Here is a 12,279-nt window from a genome sequence, read left to right as displayed (position 1 = left end):
CTTTTAGTATTTTACAGACCAAGAGAGCCATCACTTAATTATTTCTCCAGAAGAAGAAAAAAACCAAGCAAACCCTAGTGATGAACTTTTTAAAGGAATATCACAGTTAATTAATTGTAGCACTAGATGCATGTTTCTGATGTCTTGATAATTAAACACATTAAGACTTCTTGGTACTTGCCAATATTTTTATGTAACAATTGAAATACATCTCCCGTTCGTCTTTCATTGGGACGGTCTTGAACTAGTGAGCTGAGAGGTGATGACCAGCAGGTGGCGCTCTGAGTCAGTTCACGGCTGCCTGGATGCGGTGAAAGGCAACCGCAGAGACAAGGTGCCTGCTTTAAACCCTCAAGGTAAGGTTCTCTTAACCACTTGTCATAAAATACCCTGAGACACACGTCTTGGAAAATCGAAGTGTCAAGCTCAGCATCTTTGCCACATTTCAAACTAGGTAATTACCTTCTCTCCCAAGGGAATCTGTTTTATGTATTTGTGTCCTTCCTAGGTTACAGGTTTCCCAAAGGCAAAGATCTTGCCTTCTGTTCACTCTATACAATGCTGAAGTGAAATGCAGGTTTTACAATAGCAATCTAATTATTCTACATCCCTCTGAGCTACATGATGACCCGTTAGATACTAATTGCTAGTAATATAGAAACGTGCCTGCCTCATATAAACCCTAGCCATAAACTTGTTTTTATTTGACCGAAAAGTAAATTGCTTATTTACTTCTCCTTTACAATATAAAAAGCCATTTTTTTCCTGCCATCCCAAATTGTAAGTCATTACCAGGTAAACAACACTGCGTATTTTAGTCAGTCATTTTTATTGTCCTCAGAGTTTTTTTAAACTACACACAACAAATACTTTGATATAATCTAAGATAATAAAATAGGTGAACAACTTTTTTTTTTTAGATTTACATTTGTATAGAAACAATCTGTGGAACTCCTCACTTCAAAACTAAGGTGTCTAAAAACAGTGATTCATCAGCATTGCTTTAAAGAATTGTTTGGTTAAAAGTTGCAGTTTTCATTCTCAACTGAAATGTTATCTCCATGCAGTGTCCCTTGGGTCCAAAGCTTAAGGCCTTGGGAAGGTGGCCAAGAATAAAAGGATGGCCACTCTTCTCTCTGTCCTTCCCTTGTGTGGAGGACAGTGGTTGGAACAGGGTTCTCATAAAAGCCAGGAAGAAAAGAAATCAATTGCACATCTCTAGTTTTCAAGGGTTAAAGACATAACAAGTCTGGGCAGAACAAGTCCCCATCTGTAGATGGGAAGTTCCATCATGACGGCACAGAAGCCCCAACCCTCTCTCCCTCGCTAATCATGTCAGTTATTACCCATAGGCTGTGGCCATTGTCCATAAGTTCTCCCTCAAGGCCAGTCATTTTGTCACGTTTAAGTTTTGCCCCCTTGCATTATGTCACTTGGATGCTGTGTATTGGTTCTTGGTGTCCAATTAGGGTCTTTCATCCCCTAAGAAATGTCTCAGCCCACCCTCAAATCCCCCAAATGCCTAAGAGTGAAGACCCCACGGAGACAGTGACTTCAGTGAAACACCTCTCCAGAGATGCTGGGGCATCTGGCCTATATCATCCCATTGACCTTAGTCCACTCATAGATGTCCTGTTCACACACTATATCGGAGTTGATGAGGAGGTATCTGTCACCCACACAGAAATGCTTCTGACAGGCGGCACATTTGAAACATTCCAGGTGATACACTTTGTCCCTCACCCGCATCGTCATCTCGTAGGCACGGATCCGCCTGTCACAGGATGCGCAGAGGCCGTCCTGGCCAAAGAGCCTGGGGAGAAAACACAGAGAAGAGCTAAAGAGACAGTGGCACAGATAATACTGGAAGAAAGGGCCTGAGGATGGGTTCCATGCTGTAGGCTGGATTCCCAAGACGTCCCAGCGAGGAAGAGCTGGGTCCAGACCGATGGCTGACTCGTTCGCAGTGCTTCCTAGAAGGAAGTGGGTCCTCTGGGATGAGACCGTATCTGTGGCATTTGTGTTTGGCATAACTCGTCCCTTTTCTGAGCTCTCTCCCTGCCTGCAGCCACCACCCTCCACGCCTCCAGGTTGCCCCGGGCCCCACCTCCGTGGAAAAGACTCTCAGCTGAAGCGATTTCAGAGGTTAGGCATGGATTGTGTGTCTCTTCCCAGGGGAACTTTCATTTTAGAAGAGGGGCCAGGAGTGAACCCCAGGGGCCCATTTGAGAGGAAACTGACCAGGAATGCAATGCAATGGGCATCTTTCTGAGGCTCCCAAATTCTATCACATCAACAGCCACTAATTCCACCCATAGGGAGGGTTGGTCTTGAATTCCTTCCAAGGTACCAAGGCCATCTCCGCATGGTTGTTTGCTGGGACCCCAGCCTCTGGGAGACAGAGGGAGTTCAACTGAAAACACGCGGTATAGTTAATCGTGCCTCGGACATCGGGAGGATGGGCAGCATTTCTCCACATAGAATGGAAGATCTTAATTCGAGATCCTTGCTGCCCCAATGGCATGAGTCTCTGGAGAAACTCCTCTTCTGACATTGAAATCAAGACTCTCCTAAGTCTCAGCTGACAGGTTACTTATATTAAGCAACATGTAGTGCCAAAGTGGGAGATGCGATATGGTGGAGCCTAGTGCAGTGGTTCTCAAAGTGTGGTCCTGGGACCAGCCGTATTTGCATCACCCGGGAACTTGTTAGAAATGTTCACTCAGGCCCTCCTGACTGAGATGCTCTGCGGTGAGGCCCAGCCATCTGTGTGGTCCTGAGCACGGCCAGGTGATTCTGATGCAGGCTGAAGTTTGAGAATCAGCCCGCAAGAGTGGGATAACACAAGCACTGGAATCAGAAGACTTGGGTTCAGCCAGGACTAGCCCTGAGTGCCTGAGTGACCCTGGTGAGACCTCTGATTCCTCTGAGCTTGGCAGTGATCATAGCGTGCCCCTCACCCGGCTGTTAAAGGATGGACGCAGCATGTCAAAGCACCAGCGTTCAAGGGCAAAGCCAGCGCTGGCTGGGTTTTAACACATCTTGGGGGTATTCCAACAGGGCCAGTCTTGCTGCCAGAAGTCATTTTCCCACATGCCTGATTACATGGCATGTCAGCAGGTCCTTTCCACGGAAAACCTTCAGGGCGGTTTTAGGTGAATGCCTGTTCTTCTCGGAAGTTCTTATTAACTTCAGAAGAGCAGAGAATCAACTGGTACGTTCTGAGAGGTTCTAGGGGAGATGAGGGCAGTTGACAAATTTTGAAACACATGAACAAAATTAATGGAACCAGGAAGACGTGGTCTGTGGGCAGAGAACTCATGGTTACAGCCAGGCCAGCTAATTTCCCTCCGAATCCCGCTTTCCATTTGAAGAGCTCTGAGTGTTTTCAAGGCACCACCTGGGAGCAAGCTCATTACTGGGGGAGAACATTTTATCCCAAGGCAGCAGATGGTGGAGCTGTAGGGAACTGCCACCCTGGAGGTCACAGAGTGGAAAGACAGTTCTGATTTCCTGATTGTTCAGTAAGTTGAGTTTGGGCCCAAGTGACTTACAAAACAGTGTGTATGGAACGAAGCCAACCACCTGGGGTGTGTGACCCTTACGGAAGGAGAGCGTTTATTAAAGGGAAGTTGGGGGTAAATTACAACACACGTCAGGCAGCTAACGAAGGGAAGGATGAAGGACTTGTATTTGGGAGACAAGTTCAGGTCCCAGCATCACCTCTAACTAGCCGGGTGCCCCAGAGCCAATGACATCCTCTGCCCTGGCTTCTGTGTCTTAAGCTATAATGCAGGAGAACTGGAAGAGAAGGCCTCTGCAGGCCCTTACAAGCTCTGGTTTGCTGGGACTTCACTAATAGTGAAAATAGCCAGGACTTGACATCTAACTCGGGCGTTCACCTCTGGCACCAAGAACTGGTGCCTTAGGCTGAATATCCCGGAAATAGACCCTGAGACCAGGATTTGTTAAGGATGTGTCATCAGGGGAAACAGGTAAGGTGGTAAGGGAAGCCAGACAGGAGGGGTGCAAGGCAAGCAAAGTTGCACACTCGGGCCAAGTCCGAGGGGAGCTTCAGCCTGACTGCACGGGGACTCTGGGGTGTAAGTTATGTCTCCAAGCGGCCCTGGCTCCCGGCAAGATTGCAGGACTTTGGTCTCCGGCAGTGCCAGCCACTGGGCCAGGTCTGTTGGGCATGGGGGGGTGGGCAGTGGGCACACTTCTGGCTTTAACAGACACAGGTGCTGGCTGTTGAAAGTAAAACACTTAGGGGTGGGGAGGCACTGCACACAAAAACTGGTAAAAAAGCGATCCGAGGGGATCTGGGCTGGGCACTGATACTAACAGCTACTCTTCGGTTCCCAAGAAAACAACATAATAGCACAGGGTTTATTTAGGTTCTGCATGGGGGTCTCATGAATATTTGAGGCTAAATGTCTGAAACGGACAGTAACAGGCAAGTCAAACATTGGAAACCCTCAGGGGGAGAAGTTCTCCTGGGGCAGGGGTGGGTGGGCAGGGGGAGAAGGACTGAACCCCATCATAGAACCCATTTCCTCACTCCTCCAACTTGCCTTTTGCAAAGACACTGCCAGATATGTCAAGAATGCAGGCAAACAAGTCCATGGCTAAAGGGCCATGCCTGCAGCAAGAAATGATTTTTCTCCTCTGTCAAGAGATGTCATGTCTGAAGCTCCCTCCTGCCCATTTTAATAACAATAATATAAATATGAAAGGATGGCTGGAAACGCTTGCACTAACACAGAGTTAATTAACATGTTGCCAAGAATGTAACAGGGAGAAGAATTATTTCATGTCACCAAGACACAGGTTAATTAACACTGGGTTCTCCCAGACTGTTTTTTTCCTCTCCTTTTTAAAAATGCAAGAGATTAACAAGCCCAGGCAGCACGGGGTTTATTCTTGAATGTTATATAAAAACCGCAGAAATAGGGAGAAGCCCGGGCTCTTTTGACCTTACTCTATCTGTACTTCATTTAATAAGATTCAAATGATTTGACAGGGATGTAGTCAGGGGGCCCAATGGGAATCATTTACCCGTCTGCTTTCTGCACTGTCTTGGCAAACTGATAGCGAGCAGAACCAGGTCTCTATTTATCCCAGTTCTGTTTTCTTGTTACTTAATAAAAAATTGACCAAAATTAAAATCATGATCCTTGGAAACCTGACTTCTTTTCTCTGAACCACCAAATTTGCAAGGACTTTATCAGGAAATTTGGGGGTGGGAAGCTTACTCTGTCAGTCTCTGGGTGAACAGATAAGCTTCCTTCACCATGGAATTGCCTGCATTTTTTTTTTTTTTTTAATGTAAAATGCTCTGAGGGCAGGTTTGGGAGGAAGAGCTGGCCTGGCAGCCAAGGGCGCTGGAGTCTAAACAAGCTTCCCTGGTTTGGGTGGTCCTAATGTATTAGGGCTCCATGCTCCACAGACCCTCCGCCACAGGAAGGTGGCAAAAATCTGACAGCTACACAGTTAAGCAGATTTGACAGCAGAGGGCACAGAGTTACCTCTGCAGCAGCTAATATGAAACTGGAGATGCTAGAACATTCCGGGCAAAGGCACTCATCTGAGTGCTGGAAAATTCACATAGCCAAACTTATGACCCAGAGCACCCAAGATGGCCTCAGTGCCTGTCTCACTGGGTGTTCCAGAGTTCCTATTTTGCCTTTCCATTCTTCCCTTTCTTTGTTCATTAGATCGGAAAAGACTCTAATGATCAATGTTGTGAGCAGCTAACATCTATTTGATCCTCATACTCATGCAGCAAGCCAAGCACTTTGCATGTATCACCCCATCTAATTCCCACCCCTTCTTGGAGGTAGGTATCGCTGTTATCCCCATTTTACAGATGAGGAAGTCGAGGCTTAGGAAGGTTATGTAACTTGTCCAAGGTCACAGAGCTAGAAAGCAGTGGTGCCGGGGCTCAAACCAACAGCTGACTTCAGGGCCTTCCTGCTGTGACCGTCAAATCCTTGGAATGCCATGGCGAGATCATGCTTTCTATTTTTAATTTTCTCATCACATAATATTGGAATCTTACAAAGGACTATTTAGAACCTATAGGTATATTTTGAAGCATTAAATGAGCTCCTAGGGAGCCCCCACTCAAACTTAGAAACTACAAAGCTCGCAGTTCCTTTGGCACGTCCTGTGCCTTCTCCCCAACCTTCTCCCCTTTTCTGCCCCACAGAGGGAACCGCTATTCTGAATTCTGTGTTCATCACTCTCTCGCCTTTAAAATATTAGAATTTGACCATGTAGGAATGTATCCCTGAGAACATGCTTCTCGAACAGGAAGAAAGGCCGACTGCTTCCCTGCATCGGGCAGCTGAGACCCAGCCTGACCTCGCTGGGGCAAGAGGCAGGCACTGGGGGAGACAGACCCACAGCCCCAGGAGGGCAGCGAGGACAGTACCTGAGATAGTCTCTGCGGCAGAGCTTCCTGCCCAGCTTGTAGTAGAGGCGCCGGCCCACCTCGCCCAGCCGGCACCCGCAGAGGTCACAGCTGAGGCAGTCCTCGTGCCAGTACTGGTCGATGGCCTTCAGGAAGTAGCGGTCCCCGATGTTCTGCTGGCAGCCTCCACATGTCAGCAGGGATGGGGGGATCTGCAGCACCTCATCCACTGGCTCCCTGGAAAGAAGGCCAAGCATTAGGGATGACCTCATCTTGGGGAGACAAGCACGGGAGAGGGGTCAGGAGTCATGCTGTGCCCAAAAGGAAACCTCATTCAATTGCCTGTAGGTGACATAGGAGAAAGGAGGGGATAGCATATACCTAGGGCAGACTGCAGAGAGACCCTGCCAGCCTTGGGTTAGGACAGGAGAGAGCTAGACCCTACATCCTAGATCCCGGAAGAAGCAAGTGCGGGGCACCAAGAGGCACCAAGGCAACTGCAGGTGGTACTGCACCCCTACCCACAGTCCAGCCCCACTTTCTCGGCACCTGTGGTCTCTCTTCTTTATCTCCCTCCTACTCCATCTCCACACCTCTCCTCTTTCCTCCTCACATACCCAGGACCCAAGGGCACTGCCCAAACCCAGAGGAGGCACCCAGGACTATAAGAGTTGCTTGCTGCCAGGACAGTGACTTCCTAGAGGACTAAGAATCTGCAAATTCCCTTTTGAATCTCCGTGCCATCCTGCCTCAAACCCTTCCCAAGTGCACAAAAGCAGAGGTGAGGAAGGAAGAAAGAAGAAAGGGACCCCAAGTTATTTTAGGTTGCTTTCTCTTTCCAAGATAAAAATTCCATCAGGATATAATAGAAATTCTCATTATTATTATCTTTTAATAGAAATTCTGCATCCCATCCTTCTTACTGAATGAATCCTTGGAGAAAAATCTCAGGTGTTAATTAAGGCCACTGTTAAACTTAGAAAGGACGTCAAACAGAACTTTCTGCACGTGAACCTTTTTACAGCAGCAAAACTGGTTCGGATGAAGTTGATTTAGGAAAGAAAGTGGGGAGGGGGCAATAATTATTTTCGAGAGAGTGGAAGGCAATTAAACAGACTCTGAAATCTCCATCCAGGCAATTGTTAGGAGTGAGCCTGTGATGTGTGTTCTTTCACTACAATGTCATACAGTGTCTCCAGTTCACTTTGCTTCACTGGAATCTGAATACTTCTGTTTTACATTTTAAAAGAAATAACGTTATTTGCCAAAAGAAAATAAAGGGAGTGGGAGAAATGATTCTCTCACCAGATGGGACACAGGAAAAACAGTATACCTGTTGATCTGTGACAATTAACAAGTGCTTTCTTGACCCTCACTCAAACACAAATCTATTTTTCAAAATTCTATTATGTTTTGAAAAATGGAACTGCCTCCAACTGTGAAATTCCCAAAGGGAGTTTCCCCCTCGGTACTTTGAGGGTATAAATCTGTGTCTCCTATTTCCAGCTGACGCTAACTTACCAGGTGACCTTGTGTCCTGATTGGCCTGTGCCCACAGCACTCAGCGTCCTTTACACCTAGGGATGACAAGGCTCAGGGAACCAGTGTTGATAACACACTCTGACAGCTTCGGGCGACTCTGTCTGTAATGTGCATACCTCCCTGTGAATATTTAGGGCTACTGAAACCCAGCCCACACTTTGTAGATCAAGTATGAGGGTCCTTTGTGAGATGATCTCCTTTTAGAACAGGGAAATGTAAAACCCAAACCAGTTTCCTCCTAAAAACTCAAGACTTTGAATAGTTTTAAGAATTCACTGAAGTCTGGCTTGCTTTTCTTTGTTTCCACGGGTTATACATAAAGACTTCCATTCTCCCTCCTGAAAAATAAAACACCAGCATTTTCACATGCATCACCTCAGAATCGCATCTCTTCCCTTTCCACAGCCCATGGTCTTACTTTAGGCTTTCAGAAACACTCATGGAACCTCAACACTGCTGGATGCCCTGATGCTGAGGCTGCCAACCAACTGTGAAGGAAGAGAATTTGCACTTAGCTGGTGCAAAACTGCCTGGAATTAAAATGAACTGCTCTTGTTACTCACAGGGAGGCGGTAGGGGCCACTGGTGGTCCAGTAGAGGAAATCTCTGTGTGAATTCTGGCTGTCTTTCTGTCTAAATGTTTCATTTGCATATGCCTTGGCAAATTTCTGTGTGTAATTTGGAGATGCTGATCAGACTGACCTCAGCTGCACTGACCCAAGTATGTACACAATGAAGCTTCTGGTAGAATAGTGGTTCGCAGTAGAAATGGTAAGCAAAAGAGCTACTGTGATGGCCTGAGATGAGATAGGAAAGGGTAGGATAAGATATTGGCTCTATCTTTCTATAATTAATGATAATATCACATTATCTTTGGTGGATGTTCCAAGCCAATAACTGAGTGGGATTCACTCCCTAATATTTTATATTCTCCTAGAGCCTATCTGAATATTATATCTAAACACACTTCGGCCTGGATTTCTGGGATAATTTCTCAACAATTTCCAAGAGCGATAGGGAAAAAATGTGCTGCAGTAATTTCTCAGTGAGCTGGTCCACCTCCAATGAGAGCTTGTCTGCATTGAGCAAACAGTGAAGCAAAGGATGGAGAAGAGCACCCTTCAGTAGGTGCTTTGCTGTGTTATGAGGTAAAGATGTTTCAATTTTCCAATCTCAGTGAAAAAGCACAAACTTTGAAAAGAGAAACACTTCCTTCAGGGAACTGAAACCTCCAGATTTATCTTCTAATAAAAGGCTTAGTGATTGAGTTCTACTGATCGAAAAGGCATTAGGAGCCTTTCAAAGGTAATTCATCCAATTCACTCTCTTATTGTATTACTATGGTCTTGCCCAGGCTCTGAAAACTCAGGGCTAAGTTGTAATTCTTGGTTTGTTAAAAAAAAAAAAAAAAAAGAGCAAACCACCCCTTTAAACCCAGTGTTTTCGTAGATATATACTTCTAAAAAGGAATGTTATCTTTCTCCTGAGAATTTAAGGAAGCTGGGTTTTTGTTAGAACAAACCAGACTCCTTATAGAACTGGCATCTGAACCTTCAAGATTGAATAGGGCTGTTTATATTCTCACTAGATCATGGTACTTCCTGTGTTTTATGAGAACACGCTGAGCTTTTATGCTCGTAACTGAGGGTAAAACCCAGGTATATAAACACCATAGGAGACTGAAATTGGGAGGAGGAGGTACTTCAATCAGGAAAGCACAATTCTCTTAAAGCAGAAAAAGAAAAGAAAAGAAAACAAAACAAATGCCTCTTAAAAGCACAAATGGACAAGTCATTAACCAGCTCCTTTGGTCTGTGTAACAAATCCCTTCAAAGGATTAGATGGGGACTTCAAAGGAATAAATGTTCTCAAAACCAGACAGCTAATGAATCTTAAAAGGGCATTTGCGCTGACGGCTAAATGATATCTTAAAACAACCCTTTCTCCGCATCTTAACACTAAGGAATGGGCTGGAGGTAAACATTGGGAAGAGGGGTTACTTCAAACCAGTCAGAGCCTCAGAAAACAAATGCAGTTCATTAGAGCTCCGGTTCCCAGACTCCAAACCCTTTGAGACTGTGATAAAAGCCGTGAGACTCCGCTCCCCAGAAAAAATTCACCTATACGCAAAATGGTGCACTAACTTTCGAGATTCAAAGGTCCCCATCGGTGGACCCCGAGGGGAGAGGCGGGGACGTGTACCCAGATTAACTCCGTGTTTAGCTGCTCTAAAGTCTCTGAAGGCCTGAGTGAGCTCCGAGGTGAATTCTCGCACCTCCTCACCCGCCGGTCCCTGGCGCTGCGGGCAGCCGCTCCACCTGCGGACCGGGAAGGGGGCCGTCGGGGACTCGGGAGGCCTCCACTTGTAATGTCCCCCTTTCCAGGACCAAATGGACAAAGAGAAAGGGGACCGAGAAGGAACGAGAGGGGAGAAAGGAGCAGAATCGAGTCCTGAGGGCTCTCGGGACTGCACCTGCGCGCCTCCGACCTCCCCCTCTGCCTGCTCCGGTGTAAACTTTCTGGCCCGCAGTGGCTTTGGGGAGAGTCCCAGGTAGCCGGGAGGGGCCCGCAGCGGCGCCGGGTCGACCCCCTCTTCCTGCCGCCCGCCGCCCAGCCCCTCTCCCAGTGTCCCCGGAGTCACCCGATAGGATGCGGGAGCCCCGCGCAAGGCAAAGGGAACCAAGGGCACGCTGCGGGCGCGCACCTGGAGCCTTCTCGCCGGCCGCCCGCGCCACCCTGCCGCCCCGGGGCGCGAGGCCGTGGACATCGTGGGTGGCAGGGGCGCCGCACTTACTCAGACGGGTCCAGGCTCTTCCTCTCGATGGCCGAGGACATTGGGGAGGGAGGTGGTGTGCCAGGCGGCGGGGGCGCTCCCTTTGTGGCGCGGGGCTGGCCGGCTGCCGGGGCTCGGACCCCCTCGGATGCTCGGGCGCCGCCGCCTCCGCTCCTGCGCCTCCTCTTGCTCCGGCGCTCTGGCGGCGAGCTCGCCCCTCCGCGCTCAAGGACAGTCACCGCGCTCCCTTCAAACGCCAAAGAGAGAGAGCGAATCACCGGGCTGCCGCGCGCCGCGGCCGAGGCGGGGACAGGGGCGCGCAGCCTGCCCCGGGCGGCTGCAGCTGCCGCTGCTGCTCAGGACTTAACCTTCCATCCCGGTCCCGCCGCCGCCGCCGCCGCCGCCGCCCGGTCCGGCTCGGCTCGCGCGCTGTCGCCGGCTCCGCGCCGCCCGCGGGAATGGGGCGCGACCGTCCGGCCGCCCCTCGCCCCTCGCCCCTTCGGCCCGGGTCGCGGCGCGCAGCTAGCCGCCGAGGGCAGGGAGGGGGCGGCGGCCTGGGGGCCGGGAGGGGACTGCGCCTCTCTCCCCCGGCTCCCTCCTCTCTCGGGAAGGTCTATTTTCGCTCAGCTTCCCTCTGTCTCTGGTTTCATTTCCTTTTTCCTGATCACGATTCAAATACAATAGAAGGAAATCACATTTAAAGAGACAGCTGCCCGGTACCCACCCCCCCTTCTTTTTTTTTTTTTTTTTTTTTTAACGGGGCTCCTGGGGATTAGCGATACAAACAGCAGCCGCCGCCGCCGCAGCAGCCTCCGCCGCAGCAGCCTCCGCAGCAGGACTGAGTTGGCGTCTTAAAGGGGCCAGCGTCGGGGACGGGGAGAGTGTCTCAGTGAACACCTCTCCTTGGAGAGGCGGCTGGGTTGCCTCTAAATCATTCTTTAGGGATTCCCCTCTTCGGCGTTGCCCTTTTGGTAAACTAAGATTGAAAGTAACCAGCGGGCCGCTCGAGGAAGAAAGAAAAGACAAGAATGCGAAATAAGCACATACAGAGATGCACGCGTTCCGAGTGGCGTTCGCGCCCGTTCGAGGTTCCAGGTCCGCGGACACAGAGCGCGGAGATGCCCCAGACAGCGCGGCTCTGCTGGCTGCGGACTTGTGACTGCGTCCGCGCTCCAGACAGGCGACGGGAACTGTGCGAGCAGAGGCCGCACGGGCTGGGTACGCCTGAGCAGTGCCAGTGGCTGCTAATCCCAGAGGGAGCGTGGTTGGGAGGGACCAAGCTGATCTCAGTCTCCTCTCCATCTGCTGGCGGCAGAATTCCCTCCCTCAGCATCTTTCAAAAATCGGACTCCTGCGGTTAAACTGGCCCCTGTAAAGTGCCAATAGTACTCTGCACAGAGAAGAGGCCTCTCCAATGAGGGAGAGACTATTTTGCCCTGGGTCAGGGAAAGCGAGAGAAGCCAGACTTGATTTTCGAGTTCAGGTTTCCCCTCCAACCTCAAGGGCAAATTCTAGGAAGAGGGAGGAATGCAGAAGGGGAGAGGAGGAG

The 12,279-nt window shown here is 49.2% G+C and overlaps 1 protein-coding gene across 2 annotated transcripts; it reads right to left on the bottom strand.

Annotated features, from left to right (window-relative positions):
• Positions 1-810: 810 nt before the first annotated feature.
• On the bottom strand, positions 811-12,015 carry LMO2 (LIM domain only 2). Of its 2 annotated transcripts, none has more exons than XM_033410263.1 (4): positions 11,778-12,015; positions 10,752-10,977; positions 6,437-6,652; positions 811-1,813 (listed from the first exon to the last, which is right to left on the bottom strand). In XM_033410263.1, exons 2-4 carry the CDS (start codon positions 10,790-10,792, stop codon positions 1,594-1,596), a joined length of 477 nt encoding a protein of 158 aa, XP_033266154.1. In that variant the 5' UTR covers positions 10,793-10,977; positions 11,778-12,015; the 3' UTR covers positions 811-1,593. The 2 variants fall into 2 exon arrangements, with proteins under 2 accessions (XP_033266154.1, XP_012393019.1); XM_012537565.3 differs by lacking the exon at positions 11,778-12,015 and adding an exon at positions 11,099-11,430.
• Positions 12,016-12,279: the final 264 nt, after the last annotated feature.

Source organism: Orcinus orca, chromosome 8, assembly GCF_937001465.1.
Source record: "Orcinus orca chromosome 8, mOrcOrc1.1, whole genome shotgun sequence".
NCBI lineage: Eukaryota > Metazoa > Chordata > Mammalia > Artiodactyla > Delphinidae > Orcinus > Orcinus orca.
The sequence above is the reverse complement of the archived record's forward strand: the minus strand, read 5'-3'. Positions and strand labels throughout refer to the sequence as shown.